The sequence below is a fragment of the Pygoscelis adeliae genome, unplaced genomic scaffold (assembly GCF_000699105.1).
Source record: "Pygoscelis adeliae isolate BGI_AS28 unplaced genomic scaffold, ASM69910v1 Scaffold36, whole genome shotgun sequence".
Taxonomy (NCBI): domain Eukaryota; kingdom Metazoa; phylum Chordata; class Aves; order Sphenisciformes; family Spheniscidae; genus Pygoscelis; species Pygoscelis adeliae.
Window position 1 is genome coordinate 5,356,205 of NW_008824934.1, and position 17,829 is coordinate 5,374,033.

The 17,829-nt window shown below is 44.0% G+C and overlaps 1 protein-coding gene across 1 annotated transcript in view; it reads right to left on the reverse strand.

Moving 5' to 3' along the window:
• Positions 1-10,953: 10,953 nt before the first annotated feature.
• MINOS1 (mitochondrial inner membrane organizing system 1) overlaps positions 10,954-17,829 on the reverse strand; it is a 27,452-nt gene continuing 20,576 nt past the window's right edge. Inside the window, exons 4-6 of the mRNA XM_009325308.1 lie at positions 14,957-15,004; positions 14,223-14,332; positions 10,954-11,196 (exon numbers count right to left, since the gene is read on the reverse strand). Of these exons, the coding sequence (XP_009323583.1) occupies positions 11,188-11,196; positions 14,223-14,332; positions 14,957-15,004 (167 nt within the window). The 3' untranslated portion in view covers positions 10,954-11,187. The remainder of the gene's footprint in view (positions 11,197-14,222; positions 14,333-14,956; positions 15,005-17,829) is intronic.

Genomic DNA, 17,829 nt, shown 5'->3' on the forward strand with positions numbered 1-17,829 from the left:
TTCCCATTAAAAAACGAACAGCCGAACACAATCCCAGTGAGTCCCCATTCATTGCTATCTTTCAGTTAGGGTAATTGTTGGAGACCGGAAGGGCTCTGTTTCTGTAAAGGCACAATTAATCTAATAGAGGCCTCCACATTAAACACTGGCACGGCACTACCCAAATCAAAAGATACCTGCAAGGCTTGGATGGGCTTTGCTGGCTCCTGTTTGTGTGAAGATTTGCATAGAGATCAGAGAAGGAGGAACAGGAGATGGTAAGAAAGCAACAGCCATGATGAGAGAAGTGTTGGTCGTGCCCTGGCAGTCGTCCTGGGGAGAAGCTAGGAAAGCAAGCTTTGGGGCTGGGTGTTAGCTGAAGGAGGCTGGAGGCTCCTTCCAGCGAAGGAATGGTTTCCCGCTGCTTGGTTCCTTCCAGGACAATACGATTTTGTAAATAGGATGGCAAAAACCTGCTTCCAGAGTCACTTACCCTGCTAGATGCAACCTACCCGGTCCCGAACTGTACTGAACTGCTCAGCTCCAAAAGGGCCAACAACAGACGAAGGAGCAGCCTTTCGCCATGACCACATACCCCACCGGGAGCCCGATCTCCCAACGTTTTCACCCACTGCTGAACTTGGGCTTTTGACTAATCTCTACCTGCTCCTCGTGGCCAGCATGACCAGCAGTGAGCTCCTGCCCGGGAGGCTGTTTTATTCTGAATAATATAACGAGTGAAAGAGGAGACATCAGAGGCTTGGAAGCAAGTTCTCAGGTCTGTGGATAAAGGAGGAAAAATAAGATGTAGACACGACCAGCTATGAAGCAACAGACCATGGGCATTAAGGTGAAATTCACCCAAGTGTCTCAGGTCCACGGTTCAGTGTTTTGATGGGTTTTGTGGGATCCTCGGCACTGGGGTGTGATTACTCTAAGCGGAGCACCAGGCTGCATGCAGAGATGTGAGCCAGCGTGCAGTTCATTCACTGCTTCCTACTATTCATTCGTGTTCCAGTTCTGTAAACAGCCAAACAGCAGAAAAAGGAAACACGGCAATCTGTAAATCTGAGGGTGGGGACGCACGAGGAGCAGAGTTCAGGTTTTCTGGTGTCAGAAGAAACAGGCAGAGGTGCTGTATGACAGAGCAGGCTGGCTGGAGGATGAAAGAGGCTGCCGAGAGGCTGTCAAAGCCCTGGGCCAACACTTTTCCCCTGCCTCTCTGCGCTGTTGTTTTCACGCCAGGCGGTGCGACACGTGGGTTAGTACGACACAACTCTCCGCTCTCACCCCCTGACGACAGCCCATTTCATCAGCCTGTTGTCTCTGCAGCTGGAAGCAGACGGGAGGGAGAGGAGGGAGGCAACCCCAGCAGGAAAGGATCCGTCCTCACCGGTCAGGCCCCTCGCCCCTAGCCAGGGTCGCTGGCCTCAGCAGCATTTTCAGACTCTTGCTCCACATCACCCCCTCGTTTACCGGCTCCCACTCCCCGCAGGCTGTGGGGAGCTTGCTGCCTGCCCCTAAAACACCCATGCCCAACCACGCTGTTGTTTTCACGCCAAGCGGTGCGACACGTGGGTTAGTACGACACAACTCTCCGCTCTCACCCCCTGACGACAGCCCATTTCATCAGCCTGTTGTTTTCCACCACAGATAGACACCATATAAAAACACATGTGCACAGAGCCTTGCCCAAAATGTCCACACACACACCTATGTCTTCCCCTCAGCCCTTTCCCCTGCTGCTGGATCACCAAGGCTTTCGTGCACTGAGACACAGCAGAAACCTGCTCTCCGGTCTCCAGGAGCTTCCCTCCCTCACCCGCTGTTGCTGTTTTGGGCCTGCTGACAAACGCCCACAGTGCCAGGGGCTCCCCGCTTGTCAGGACAGGACTAGGAACTGTGGGCGTGAGAATTAAAAGGGTGTATTTGTAAGTTAAAAATAAAACTATTCCTTTTATTTGTGTCTTAAGACAGATTCCAAGGCTCCCTGCCCGTAGCTGGATGCTAGAAAACACATGCGGGGAAAGGCATCTGTGAAAAGAGCGAGCGAGAGCGTGCGTATCCGCGAAGGGCTGCAGGGAGCAACGAGGGGGGAATTGCCCTTCACAGATCCCCACAGCTGGGCCCATTCTCTGTCTCTCCCCCAGCGACTTGTGTGTTGTTCACCATCCCCAAGATATACTGCATAGGGTCCAAAGAAGCGCTCTCAAGGGCTAAACCCCCTTGCATGACCCACGAGGGACTTGGGAGACTGACGTCTGGGTCTGCCATGGACTACCCTGCCCCATCTCACATCAGTCAATTCACTTCACCTCTCCCTCCGCGTCTCATTTGCAAAAGGGTACAAAATCGTATTGCAGCTCCCCGGAATAAAGATGGCTCTTTATCAGCTCCCTTCTCCCACCGGACCATCACCTGCTGGAGTTGAACTGTTACTTCTTGGTTCCTAAATAAGCTCTAAGACATCTCCAAGATAACAGCTCAGGACCTCAAATCGCTGTGTGTAAGGGCATACACGCCTGAGGAGAGGGGAGCAGTACTCATGTCAGGAGACGGGGGCAAAGGTTTTACTACTAAAAAAGCTGGGGGGTGATTTCCCATCACCATCTCAGGCAGATGAAGGGAGGGGACAGCGGTGGCAGGTAGGGTGTGAGGAGCGCATCCTCCCATCACTGCCAAGTGTGCGACTCACATCTGTGCAGTTCCAGCACCCAAGAGCAAGGATGGAGCAGCCCTTACAAATACCATTCCTTCTTTTTAAGGTTCACCCAAAGCACGTGGGTACAACAGCACTTCACTGCTCGTTCAGACCACCAGGTCAATCCACCCTCAGCCTAGTAACATACACAGAGGTAAGGAGAGGCTGGAGGGGAGGAATTTGGACCGGCAAGCTCCATCAGGCCACAGCTTTAGGATAACACAGTTGAGCTCTGTGCCGAATCCCTCCGAGTAGGCAAAGTGGAAAGGCACGAGTCCTAGTGGTAATTTGGCTAGCTGGCTTGAACTGCAAAGTCCAACTTGCCTGGCCATGCGTAGAAAGAGAGATCTAGGGACGGGCCTGGCTGGCAGGGACTGTGCTCGGTAGTAAAGGAAAAGGATTTATCATAGAGCTCATTAGAAAACATCTGGGCTCAGCAAATGACCTGGAATGCGACTCAGCAGCGGGGCGCTCCTCTCTTCCCAAGTCCCGAGAATGCGAGCTCCCGCAGGGTAAGACTCGAGCCAGCTGTTTCCTCTAATCCCATCAGCCTTTCCTTCGACAGGGGTCCAAACGCTCGACGAGCAGGAGAGAACGAGAAAGTCCCGTTCCCTCCCCTTGGTGACTGGGATTAGTGGTTTCTCTGTAGTGCCGTGCCAATGCATTTTGGGGCCCTGGGGCAGCAGTAAAAAAAATGTACCCCTCCCATCTCTGAGCAAGTCCAAGTGTGTTTAATCGCTTTATTTTCCACCTTGCCCAATCGCTCCCCGCTCCCAGGCACTCTAGGCCCCTTCGTCCCTCCCTCCCTCGCTTCCCCAGCAACTCAGGTCATGCAAAATCCTTCTCCTATTCAGTTCGTGTCTGCAGGGGCAGCTTCTATCAGGAAGGGCTGGGAAGAAGCTGTTGGGCTTCATTTGCAGGTGCCCTCTTCCCTACGAGTCCAAACAGTTTTTTTCTTTTTACTTCAAAAACACCCGTTTCCTCCGACTCCATTACAACCGGCTAAATCCCCTCTGATAACTGTCTTATTTTCTGCCGCACAACTTCCCCCTGCTGCAATCGCTCAGAACCTCTTATTATATTAATTATTTTTCTTGCGGCACTGCCTGAAGGCCCCAGCCAAGCTCAGGGCCTCGTCATAATAGGTGCTTGTATGTGTTTAGAGACAGTTCTGGCACCGAAGCGCCTACAAACTGTCAACCAGCAGTACAAACTTAGAACATACACATGTGTGCAGGGAACATTTTGCACATTACCGAAAGGAAACCGGCACCCGCCTGAAACGGGGTGACTCAGCCCAGAGCAATATTGCACTGCTGTTGCATAGGAAGAGGCTCATGCACAAACTCTCTGGCCTTAAAGAAAAGCACCCGGAATCAGAAGTCTCAAAGCGGCAGTTTCTGAAGTCCTGCTGCTGCAAGAGAGCATCAGCAGTTTTTTAAATTGAGGGTAACAGAGAAAAAAGCATGTATGTATGTATTCGCTAACAGATTAAACTCCTCTGCTCCCACTCCCCCCACCTTACAGAAGACAAATGCAAATATAATCCTTAAGGTGATAACATGATTTTCATATTTTAGAGGGCGTGGTTCATAAAATCATAGAAATGTGGGACTCTGAGAAATCTGCTTTCATTGCCTCCCTCTCCTCCTGCCCCGAAGCAGGATTGTGATTTTTGAGTTTGTGAAGCAGAGAATACTATTGCAGCTGATGAGGAACTGAAAGAAACTGGCCAGGAGTCTCAGCTTATCACTGCTTTCTTGAACATGCCGAGCGATCTGCGCTAGCACTGCACTGATTTTTCATCATTCTGGTTTTAATTTTGCTAACAGGGACTGCCTCAGTGGCTGCTCCAATGTATGACAAGAGTTAACACTGAAGCCTCAGTTAAATAATTATAGGCTCATCCTGTGCTCAGAGGAGTCACAATGACCTTCTCTCTGTCTGCCAGCCTACCTCTATTTATACCTAATATGGATATAAAATCCACAACCTAGCAGATAGTAAACGAGAGACTCCCACAAGCGTGTCGCCTACTAGGATGCTCCCAAAGATTTAAGGGAATTATTTCTCAGGCCTTAAAAGAACCCAGTAAATTCACTGTTCGTCTGACGTGGTGCAGACAGCAGGACTATGCGGACTTCCCCATACACTCCTTCCAGTGCACCTCCAGTCCTAGCCCACAAACACTCCTGCAGTTCCAGCCCCGGGCTTCCATCCATCATTCAAAGACGCATTTATTGACATATGAAATACCCCAACTCTCGACAGATTGTCTACGAAACCATGTAATCTTCAGAGAGAATTAAACAAAAACCGGGCCCCGTGCCCGGAAAAAGGAGTGGGGGGGAAGCACACACCGTCAGCCATTCCCTCAAACAAAACCAAGGAAAACAGTCCAAAAGGGAGGAGCTGGGAGAACAAAGCAGCAATGATCGGCACAGAAATAGGTTGTCTTACATCTGAGAACCACGCCAGGGACGTCTTCAGGGAGTGTCTAACAAACAGGGTCCTTGAGCTGAAAATTTCTGCATTTAGTTCATACCAGATTAAGCCATGGGACAGAGACCAGGAACAATGCAGTCAACCTTTATGGCCTTGGAAGTTTAAAAGAATTTATGGCCAGCGAGAACAGTTAGATCATCTGATACGAATCCATGTGTGTTACAGGTCATTTGATTTCACCCAGTCACTCCCAGGTGGAGCACAGTAACTTGCATTTAAAACATCAAGAGTTGAAAAATCCACCCATTCCTCTACTAGCTTATCCCAGTCTCTCTGCTTGTAATTCAGTGCCTCACTGCTCATCTGTGTGGGTCAAGCTTCGGCCTCCAGCCATTGCTTCTCAGTGTGCCTCTCCCTGTTAGCAGCAAAGCCTTCGGTTCCTGGGTTTTCGTAACCCCAAAGTCCTTGCGATCTCTAGGTATGATCAGCGTTTGTTGTGCCTTTACATTTGACTATATCAAAATCTACATTGCTCCACTTTCTTTGTCGTTTACACAGCATCCCACCAAATAGCAATTATTCATCTGCCACCGTTTTTATATTTACTTCCAGATAATTAATGAAAATTACAGATAATACAAAGCATTATACTGACTCCTGTGGGAGACACAGCATCCACAGACCCCAGAGTGCCATTGTTTTGCAAATCAGACATGGAGCTATTAGGACATGTAATTATTTTCTTCTGCTGTGGCCTCAGTCAACCTTTGAACCTAGAAAGAGGCTGCTAAGGAGAGATTACACAACCCACAGCAGTTACCTTCAGCCTAAGCCTCCTTTCCCCTTACTCCATTGATAACTACAGCCCTTTCTCCCTTATTGCTCTGTGCTGTAGCACATAGTCCTAGGGAGAAGGCGCCCGAGTTTGGTGACAGAGAAGCAGGTGACTGGAAGAAATGAAAGGGTGGATAAGAAAGTGTAGAAACACTCCCCTCCCACAGCACACCTTTACCTTGTTCTTCCAGCATCTTCAAAGAGCAGAAGCCAAAGCGTTTTGTGAACTGTGGACTGCGAGTCGATCCAGCGCAGACGGGTAGTGAACTGTGGGGTCCCACAATATACAGTAGCTGACTGTACAGAGCTGAATTTTACCCGGGAATGAAGTAGGTCTTAAAGCCATGACCAAGTGGAGAGAGTATCACCATTTCCATTTTACAGGGGAGAAAATTGAGGTGCCATCTATCACAACTGGACTCCTAAATCCTCCGGGAATGCATGGCTCATGGGATTAGTAATGGTTTTGAGTTAAGCTGTTAGTCACTACTAACAACTTCAAGTGCAGCACCGAGGGGGAGGAAGAATACCCTCTAAAACTTCTAAAAAGAAACACACTCCTTCATACAACAGGGGATTTATGAACTGAATTTGAACTGATAAGGGCATGACCTTTTCTAGGAAGGGACATACACTCCTAACCCAGAGCTGGAGTCTTTACAAGCACTACCAATAAAGACTATAGATGGAGAGTGATTTATTAGTTATTAAAACAACTTTCTCAGCATCTTTATAAGCTACAGGAGGTAGGTATCCACCACCATGAGGAACATCCAGCTCTAAATAGCTAGGAATGCTGTACAGCTAAGTGCTGACAGCCAGAAGTCACAAGAGAAACAGCGATCCACAGCTGAATTTCCATAAGCTATGTTCCCATTTAGTTTCAATCTCAGTTAAGCATTTCACTGTGGGTGGGCTATAGGCTGGACTCTCAGAGCAGTTAAGACACAGTACGCATTGCATACAGCTGCCTACTGGAGCTGAAAAGCCAAAATTTGCACCAGTCCCATTTACAAAGGCAGGGGTGGGGTGGGAGACGAGGAGAAAGTTTGTTTATTTCTTACTGCCGGGATGTGTGTGGTAGGGGGGAAAAGCAACAAAACGCAGCCAGCTCAGAGCAAAAGGAAGGGTCAGCAATGCCTCGCCGATTCAGAACACCGCTGAAAAAAGTGGTTTTCCTAGCAGGTCACTGATCACGCGTTCCCCAGCTCTAGCCTCTCCCTTCTAGCTAAAGTCTAAGAGCTATACCTCGTGGTAGATCACTACCACAACAACCACGGTCTCCTTTAGTCCACTCATGCACCCACTGCTTGCATTTGCAAACAAGCACCTTTGTGATTTCTTTTGCATTGCTCCAAAAACTCGGAGAGAACCCAATAAAAATATCTGGAAAACCAATTCCTTCTCCTTTGGAGAATCATCCATGTGAACCCTCTGGAAGAGTTGAGTTACGCCATCACTGCTGTGTTTCCACTACTGGAATGATATTGTCTCCTTGATATCCTCCCTCTATCTCGGTCTGTTACCTAAGTTCACGTTTAAGGTAGATCTACTAAGGCAGTGACTATCTTCTGGTATTACACTTTTGTTATACCTATCACAGCGGTGTCCTATTCCATGAGAAGAGCTCCTAAATGTGGCTGTGCTGCAAAGAACTGGTTTCAAACATTTCAATATTTTCTCTCCTTATCAGATTCAGATTTACACCAAAGTCAGTACTGAGGATCCCAGCGTTCTACACCTATTAGTGACTCTATAAGCAATCACCTCCTGGACAATAAAACAGAATTCCTAACGTATCAGAGATTTGCCATTAAGAATTTGGGGCAATTTGAGGATAGCACATGGTTGCAGAACATACCCTCCTGGAGTCTCCCAGACTATGAAGCAGGCAGCCTTCCCCTGAGACTCCATGACCTGCCAAGTTAAAAAACAGTCAGAAAGGACGGCTGATTGAGTCAGTGGCTCAAGACTCAAATTAGAGTCCCAGCTGCATGCCACATTCCCTCCAAGACTTATCGCTGACCTTGGCTACAGCTTCTCCCATCTTTAAAATGGGAATTATAAACCTCTCTACCTCCCTTAATCCCATCTGTTTAGTTTGTAAATTCTCCAGGGCAGAGACTGGTTTTTATTTGTGTGTACAGCACCACATACAGCAAGGTCCTGATCTTGGCTAAGGCTCCTAGGCATGATTGAAATACAAAGAAATGACGGTATCTTGATCAAACATGAAGAACTCGGATAAACAATAGAAAAGCAGCTTGATATTTTTTTTTCCTGCAGTCTCTGCTTTTCCGTGACTTGTTTATTCATCTCAAAGCCTCAGCAGACATCTAATCAAGCTGTTAAGAGTCAGATTTGTGGCCAGTCAAGCACTTAGGGAGCTGTTAAACGTTCAAAACCAGTTCTATTCAGCAAACAGCTGCTGCTTTTTTTTTTTTTTCTATTCTCCTAGATAGCGGTATGGTTTCTTTACTCACTGTATACTCACCATTTTCCTATTAAAATTGCATCGGGGTGATACAGTGACTTCTCCACTAAAAGGTCTCATTAAGTTTTGGGTAGGGACACCTGACTTTTTCAGGCCTATCTTGTTTGCAGTTTTTGGTACTGATTCAAATCACGCTACAGTTAGACGAAGCAATGATTTCAGCAGGCTTAAGAAAGAAGGAAAAACGTGATAGTTTCCAGATGAGTGTATTATACTAAATTTAACATGCCTTTTGGTACTTAGAATTTCCACTTTTCCCCCTTCCATTTATGTAATTAGAAATCAAGCAGCAGGAAACCGTTCCTATTCCAACCTCAGTTGGGAACAGTATGGTCTCATTCCCATAGAGGGAAACAGGAGACTTGTCCTCACAAGGAGGTATTTTGCACAGCTTACATGGACAGGTTCAAAAATAGGTTTTGAATAATACAATTTTAATTAAACCACAACAAATACAGGCCCATGATGTGCTAGTTATATATGCATATATCTCTCTCTCAACACAACAAGAAGCAAGACAGCTGTGAAAAACAAAAACGTTCAATTCTTACCCTACTTAAAGAACAGTCACAAAATTTAAATTCCACTTTTTAGAGTAAAATCGTGCCATTTTTCCACACTCACCCTAGGGAATTTCATATTAATGAGCAAGAACATTTGTTCTTATTATTCTCACTCTAGCAATAAACGACACAGTGTGAATGGGTATCTACAAGGGTACCCTCTGAGTTCCAGGGCCAGAAGAACCACTTGATCACGGATCACAGTAGATCATATTAACTCTAGGAAGTCATATTTGAACTAAAGCAGAGCATACCAGGGCAGGACAACTCATCACCAGGGACACTAAATAAACATGGAACCCCTCATCACGGCCCAAATGACACAGTGCTAGCTAAAGCTTTTTCTGCATGTTGGGAGTCATTATATTCAGAGCGTTGCTACTGCTTTTGGTTCTCCTGTTTCTTACCCAGGTTGATGCTCTTCTCTCCAGCTGAACCCACTGGCTTACCAGACTGCTAGCATCGCAGCACACACACAGAGAACTCAATAAAAACACTTTCCAAACCACAGAGGAGCTACGGCTCCAAAGTACATAGTTCAAATTAAAAATTGGGGCCAGATAAAATGATTCAAAATTGGGAAGAAAGAAAGCGATCCTGTTTCCAATAAGCTGTTTTGACCTGACTGATGAATGCAGTCCGGCAAGGCAGGAGGTGGAAAAACAAGGACATGCTCAAGCAACGGTCCTGGATGGTATCATGCTTTGACAGTCTTTAATGCTGCTCTGGCATTAAAGCTATTTTATTTCACAAGTCCATTGCTCTAGGCGAGCTCTTCAGCTTCTGTTGACTCTGGGCACAGCTCAACATGCTTCTTCAGTGTGCAAGATCCACACACAAGTGCCCAGGGGGATGTGGGGGTGCAGGACTGCTGTAGCACCCAGACCAAATGTCAGTCCCATTGCTCAGTAAGATAAGGAGTTTCTCAAGCTCTCTGAACTCTGAAGACTGCCCCTCAGTCCACCCCCTTCCTTTTTTGGCACGGTTTAAAAACCAAATATTGCGCAACTTGTTTTTCATTGTGTTTTCCTTTCTGGAGAGGAATTTTTTTGTCACCAGGGCTCACCATGCAGCAGAACAGGCTTTCAATAAAGGAAAGCTCCGTATCAATCTGTACCATTCCCTTTCTGTCTCGGGAGACATGCATTTACATCTTGTGCTACATAGACAATATGCAGCAAGCATGGGAGAAAGAAAAGAGGTCCTTGAGAGCCATCTCAATAGCTAGAAAATTGTGCTGAGTAAATAAGCGATGAAGACAACCTCTCAAGTTGGGAGAAGAGCAGTAGACAACATGCCAACAGGTAATTACACGGACTGGGGTAAACGTTAAGTAGAAGGGAGTACTTGGACCAGTGACTTGCCAAGGTAATAAAGAGCTTTAAATATTTGTGACCCATTCCCAGACACTGAAACCTGTATGTTCTCCCACAGAAGAAGGGTGAAAAAACAATCAGCCTAAAAGGTAAGCTCAGAGCCAGATGGCATGTGCATCTGTTTAATTCGCCCACTATCCCGGGAAGTTTCAAACTTGGGTCATTCCATGACTCAAAGCTACAAGAGACAGCACTGGCTAGCTGCATCAGTCACACAGTTAGGATTTGCCTTTTTGGATTCTGCCTCTTTGGAGAGGACAAAACTCCAATTTTAAAGGGCAACTGTACAAACAGGACATAGGAGTATTTATATTCCTCTCCAAACACCGGCACAAGCAGCAGGGGTCTAGTGTGTGATTTATGAGGTGGGAATGCTTCTTTGAACTGTATGTTAGATGGGGGTTGCCTTTCCAGAGTGGAGAGGAACATACGACGCCTGTCTTTTCTGAAGAGCTCTCACAGTGGCTTTTACCCAGGTGGTCACAGCTGCTAGGTACTCAAAATGAAGTCCTCTCCTTCCATTCTCTCTCTCTCTCTCTCACAAAGTCAACACACCAGAGAAGGCCATTTTTCTTTTTTTTATTTCCCAGAAGAGCTCTTCCTTGCACTTTCCAGACACGATACAAAACAAGCAACAGAACTTTGTTTCACGTACAGAAACAGTTTGTTGGAGTATAAAGAGTTACTGGTGATCGTCACTGAAGAATGTTGGCTTATTCCAGGGGCACTTCAGTATTCCTGAGGAATAATCATTGATTTCTCCTTCCTTCCCACTGGGATAGTCTTAGTCATTAGTCACTGTTCCTGTAAAGCAAGAAGGCTTATATTATTAAAAAGCCATTCGGGTTCCTTACATGGAAGGTGCTGCACGATGTAAAGCAAGCCACTTAGCTTTGTAACATTTCCAGAAGGTAGGCTAACATTTCCATCCTTTGCTAGACTGAGAAGTTGAGTATGGAGAAGTTAAGCAGCTATTTTCATACCAGAAGCATGCCATGTTTTCATGCATGTAAGCCTCCATTCTGATAAAATGGGTACTTAAAAAAAAAACCCAGCATTATTGATTATTGTTCAAGTTAACTATTCGGAGATTGGATAGAAATCAGATAGAAATCAAAGCCACAAAGGGCAGGAGGAAAGGCTCCAGTTGCCAAACTTCTTGTATTGTTGCACATCTATATAGGTCACATTGCAGTCAAAGTACACGGCTGTGGTTTTTTGGGTGATAAATAATACAGGCTAAATAACCTGAAAAATATGATACTTTCCACTTTGCAAGGAAACCTTAGGCCATGCAATTCTCAGCCATACTGTTTTAAGCCTTGAAATAATTGCTAGATGTCGATTTTAAATTCAGCTGAAGTCACAGTGACATCCACTTCATCAAATTACTTCAAAAGCCCTCAGAATCTTATGACCACAGATTAGAACTTTCCTGCGTTTTAAGTGGTCTCTTGGCCGAAATGAACGACTCTTGCATTGGTGTTAGTGTTTCATGATCAACTTACTAACCCAAAGGATGGGCAGTGTGATGATCCAAGTTACAGCTACAACAGCTGCAAAGTTGCTTTATAATCTCCTGATTATTTGGTATCATGAAGATCCTCTGTCCCCTCTCATTCTCACTTAGGATTCAGAATTAAGAACTTCATCCTGAAGAATCAAGAATCCAGACTGGATAAAACCCCGAGTAACCTGGTCTGACCTCATAGCTGACCCTGGTTTGAGGTCAAACTAGATGACCTCCTTGAAGTCCTTTCCAGCTTGAGTTATCCTGTGATCCTATGAACTTGACAGGTTCGGAAAACTAGAAATAATTTTGCTCAAGCTAATCCGTGTTACATTTCTCTCTCTCTTAATAAAGCTGACTTTCTTGCAGAATCTCACATTTTGACAAGTTAGCATTTGAACAGAAACTCAGTTTTGTAAAGGAAGTCCTATAGAGTTTAGTTACAACAGTATTTTCTAGGAAAAAAACAGATGAGTGATAATGCAACAATATTTTCCATGCTCCTAACCAACAGAAATGAAATTATTTTGTTGTAGTAACCTTGGAGCCATTATCCATGACACGACATTTTGGAGAGAATTAATGACATTAACTATTAGATGGCTTCGTCCGCGTCTTCCCTCTCTCAGCATGTTCAGCCTCTTTGTGCCAGAGAAAGCTAGCGGAGACAGTGCACTGGAAACTATTCGTCTAGTCTTGTGCCATGCAGGCAGCTGCGCTTCTTCTGTGAAGTGTCCTTTCAATTACCTCATGCTTCAGAGGACCACCCTTGCTCCAGAGCACAGATTAGTCCTTAATCCAAACAAAATCCTTTCCTAGGCTGACCTGAAAGTCAGTTTTCTATTGCCCAACATCCCTAGTAACAAGCACCCTTGAATGAATAACGCTTTCTCAAGAACATGTGAACAGGGCATTTACCATTCACACGAAGCCACAGACGTGTCATTCCAGTTTCTTTTTGGAGACATAAATTGGAGGAATACCCTCAGGATGGTGTGGAAAGCTAACACGTTTTGATGTTAACAAATCTGGTCAGAAGAGTCATGCACAGACTTTTCATTCTGGGCTGTAGCTGGCAATGTTGCAGCTGATACAGCTGCATCTAAGTCACAGTGTCTCTATATTGCTATCCAAAATATTTTATTCCGAAGAAGTTGTTCAAGAATCTTGTTACTGTTTCCCTTTCTTTACAGGCAGCTGAAGATAGTATTTGTAAACAGCTACGTCTGGTACGGCTGCAGAAGGCAGGCAAAAGCTCATCGGCCAGTAAATCTAAGGAGGACCGGGCTCAACTTACAGCTCTAGATGCATCAGGAAAAAGCCTAAAAACACCTTCAGGCCTCCTTCATTAGGCAGACGAGTGACACAGGAGCAATTTTTGCATTCTGTGTGCTTGCCATGAAAAGCTCCTGGCAGAACATTTCACCTCAGTACTTTCTGAAGTGCTAAAATAACTATAAGTAGGTCCTGGTGGACGCCTCTCCACCGGTATCAGTGAAATGCTTTTAGCAGTATATGGCTTTGTGGATCCAAAATATGCACGCACACCCCTTTTTTTTCCAGATGCCACAATGATAAATTACCGTAAGAACAGCCCCAACTTTTACATGTGAAGAAATAAAGAAAACATTAATGGAGTCAGTTTGTGGACTTAGTGCACTGTAGGCAGTTTGCGAGCGCACAAATGGTTCCTGCTAATTAATCTATTTTTAAATATTTTATTTCAGCATGGTCAGTGATAATACTGAACTCATTTAAATTATCCTCTTCAAAACTAAAGTGTACAATTTCTTCAGACTAATTATTACATTACTATCCAGCCAAACAAGCCACAAAACTTACAAGTGATTAGTGTTTTCATGTTGAAAAAAAAAAAAAAAACAACAAAAAAACCCCCACAGAAGATCAAAGACCTGCTTCCACAGGCAGATCTACCTGACATGCCTGACACGACTTTCAGTTTCTTCCTAGTTCATCTCTTTCAAAGTCTGAAGGCAGAATCTTACCGTTAGTTTAGTTCTTCAGCTTTTCTAACATGTATTTTTATTATATGTGTTTTCAGGTTGTGGGAAAACCTACCTGCAGGACCTGTTGAATTAATTCTACGTATTCAGTCTAGTAAGTTTACTGCTGAACACACCAGACGTTAAAAATTTCTAAAGAGCAGGGGAACCACCCCGCTTCGGCAACACAAGTTTCTTCTTACCGGTGCTCTTTTGGGAAAGGCAGAGGAATATCCATTTAAATGGTGCCTACATGTACCGTTTAATGCTGACTTACAAACAGTTACCAATTAATAGTAACTAGTACTGATACTTACCTTTACAAATTTACCATGGAGAAGATATGGAGACTGGAAGTCATGTTGACAATTGGAATAAGCCATTCCTAACCCCATCCCTGAGCCAAAAGCGATAGGCCATGTCTTTCCTAGGGGGGGAAGGCAAACAGAGAGGAAAAGTTAATGTCAAGAAAAGCTGTTCATTTCACATGGCAGTGATAGCATTGTTAAATAAGCACCAAGAAAGAATAAATTACTGGAAGATGCACATTAAGCATTTTCAAGTTCTACAAGTCCTAAAATGGGCTAAAAACCAGACCACTTCAGAAGAACAACAAGAGTAACAGTGAGTAAGACATTGTATTTAGAATTCAATGGAGAGCAATCTCTGAATTCAAGATATTACGGAAAATTATTCTGTTACCAAAGCATAACTAAAAAAGAATTTAGATCAGTTTTAAAAGCCTGGCAAGACTGGCATAAACTGATGTCTAGACACATGGCTCCAGTAATTTGGCTCAGGGTTTCCTGCAATTCCAGAATTTGAGCTGAGCACAGTAGGAGCTTAGAGAGATGCCGCGCGTAACAACCTTGTTACACAACAGTTAGAAGTTTAGGTAACTCCGTTTCAACTGAAGAGACGTGGGCAATAATGGAAGAATTGGTCTAACATGCTGATTTTACATGCCTCAAAGATTTCTTGGTTTTAAACTGCACCTACAATAGACAGAAATTAGGAAACCAGGCAGTCAAGAGTACTGTAGTATACTTACTTTTGAAGAATATGACTGAGAAAACAATTCCTAATCCGAATCCAGCACCTGTAAGAAGAAATGCAGTGAGTGAGGACTAAGATAATGCAAAGTTACAGAAAATGATTTAGTTCTTCACAGTAATTCTTTGTTCCAACTCAGGAACATCAGACTAGATGTTATTTCAGCACACCAAACAAAAACGTTCTTAAATAGCAATTCTGAAAAAAATAATTCTTGTTTTCTTAAGTAACTGGAAGCAGCTAATTCAGATTAGAATCCCAGCATATACAAGTACATTATCAGAAAGATTTGGGAAACAAATCAGACTCTTATCCCAGGAAAAGTTACTGAATTTCTGTCACCATCTACAATGTGGAATTAAGATTTATTTGGCTCATTGTCAGCAAATGAGAAACGCTTAAATGAAAACTTATTGTGTCCTTGAGCTTTAGATTTTGCAGATGAATATCTTACTGTATTTCGTTTATCTCACTACTTTAACTACTTCAATGTGTGTCCTGAGGGCAGCAAAACTTTGATGCTTTGTGTTACCCTATACCTTGCAAAAGAAAGCTCCAGGCTGCTTATCTTTCACATCCACAACATTCATTATGGAGCATATTTAAACACATTAGGAACGAATGACTTTTCACATCCTTATACTATATATAGAAATAACTACAGCAGTTGAAAAAAATTTATCCAAGCACCATTAAAGAACTCGGCTGGCATATTTAAAAATAATTTTTGCTTTCCTTGGAAGGTGTACTTATGATTTTTTGCAAGAAGTCAGGCAAGTCTGCAAAACTCCTCTCACAACCCAATAAATATAACAGTGAAAACTTTGAGCTCAGTGGGTAAATTCTACCTTTAATTATATCCACTAAAGACAAGAATTTTAGATAAGGCGCAGAAGTACAAAAGTTTAAAAAAGGAAAAAAAAAAAACTATGCATATGCTCATTAAAAAAATACCTAACAGTTTCAGGTTTATTTTGCAGCAAACACATCCTGTTCTGGGTTTCAATTCTCTCCTTTCAATACAAGAAACCTAACTTAAGTATAATGAGTTTTATTAATTAGAAGACATACTTTTTTTTTTTTAAATATTCCTAAAAGCATGCGATCCTTATTTAAGCTCCTGTTGAACGCATTACTAAGTGGGTTGAATCCAGAACAATGTCAAAGAATCCTATACCCTCTTGGCGTATAGCAGTACATTTCTTTTTTTTTTTTTTTTTAAGTTTCCTTCTGCTCTTCAAACCTTTTTCCCTGCAAAAAGTATACTAATGGTAGCTCCTGTTGAGGCACAGACTATTGAAACAACACTCACTGCACTACCTAGTAAATTAATTAAGCACCCCACGCTTTTCATTGGTTAAAAACCCTCAAATATTAGACTAGAGATGACCAAACAGATGATCTGAGCAAACCCCTTTACATTTACTCTCCCGTTAAGACTTCACCATCCATATTTCCTGAGAGCTGGAAATCAGAGTTGCTTTCGAAAACCCTTTTCATTTTACTACACGTTTTCATTAGCTCCGATTGTGACAGAGGTAACTACTTTACCAGGTCATTACAACTTTGGAGTAGGCTTGCAAAACATGCAACTGCAGGGAAGAACTTTGACTGCCTGCCAAGTGGTCCTGACATAACTCCCCCAGACATTTTAGAAACCGAGCATTCTGCAGAAGGTCAGGTTTTCACTCTAATCATTTGCACAGCTAAGGGAAAGTCTCAGTTCCTCAGATGTCTGGTCAGAGCTTCAGGCTTTTTCTGCATTTCAGACAGTAAGAGATACACTACTTGGAGCATCTCGTATAAACAGCTAACTACTCATGCCGTGTCACTGACCAGCATTTATATGCAGGCTGGAAGAGACATCATGCATTACTAAGAGCAGCAGTTCATCCGTGCTAATTCCTCCGCTCCCCCTCCCCAAGTAGAGCCTTCCTTCTGTACCTTTGCTATAATACAGCTGGTGTTGGCTCTCGCAGAATGTTTATGCTATTAAGGATAATTACTATCTTCGAGAATTCATCCAACGGACAACTGTTTGGCCCTCTGACCTGACTCCCTCTGCCAGTCTTTTCCTACAATACGTAGTTATGCTGCCTTTTTGTTTGGGGCTGTTGTACTGTAGGTCTGAAAAGGACTTTCTGGAGGTAATTACTTTCCGTTCAGACAGCGCTAGGCGTTGTTTGAACTGTCCGGTTCAGAAGGCCTGTCACGCAGTGAGTGATACTGGTCCTACGCTTCCTGTCCAAGACAAGATCCCCTCTGCCAATCCAAACAGTTTAGCTAATCAATGAGAAATGATTTACAGGATGACAAATTCTGCATCATCTCGATGCGGAGCCCAGGCAGTTTCTAATGTCACCACATTTTCCACGTTACCAGTCAAACCCACATTCTTCTTACCAGAGTGGTGGTAAGCTGTTTACCTTCTTGTCTTAAGAAAAGTCTGCGCTAAGGAAGCAGCTATAGTTAATACAGTTTCTTTCCATCTACGTCCAGAAATCTTCGTTATCTTTGTATTCTCTTCACCTCCTTCAGATGCTTTCTCACATTACACCCCCGTTTGCAAGGGCTCCACACAGAAGCCATCAATGCTGCTTCCTGTTGGCCGTGGGGGAAGCTACAGGATACACTTAAAGGTGAAAAATGTATTATTTCTGCCAACTGCAATTCAGCCTAAGCCTAAAACAAAACCTAGGTCTCCCCCCACACTAATACCCAACACCACTGTTAAGCAGATGTGGTCCAGCATGACTGACTTGTTAAGACAGAATGGTCTTTCCTAAGAAAGCTTTTTTTTGGAAGTAGCGATAAGCCTGGGTGCAGGGAAGGGATTCTTCTTTTTCATGAAAATGCACAGTGTCAATTTTA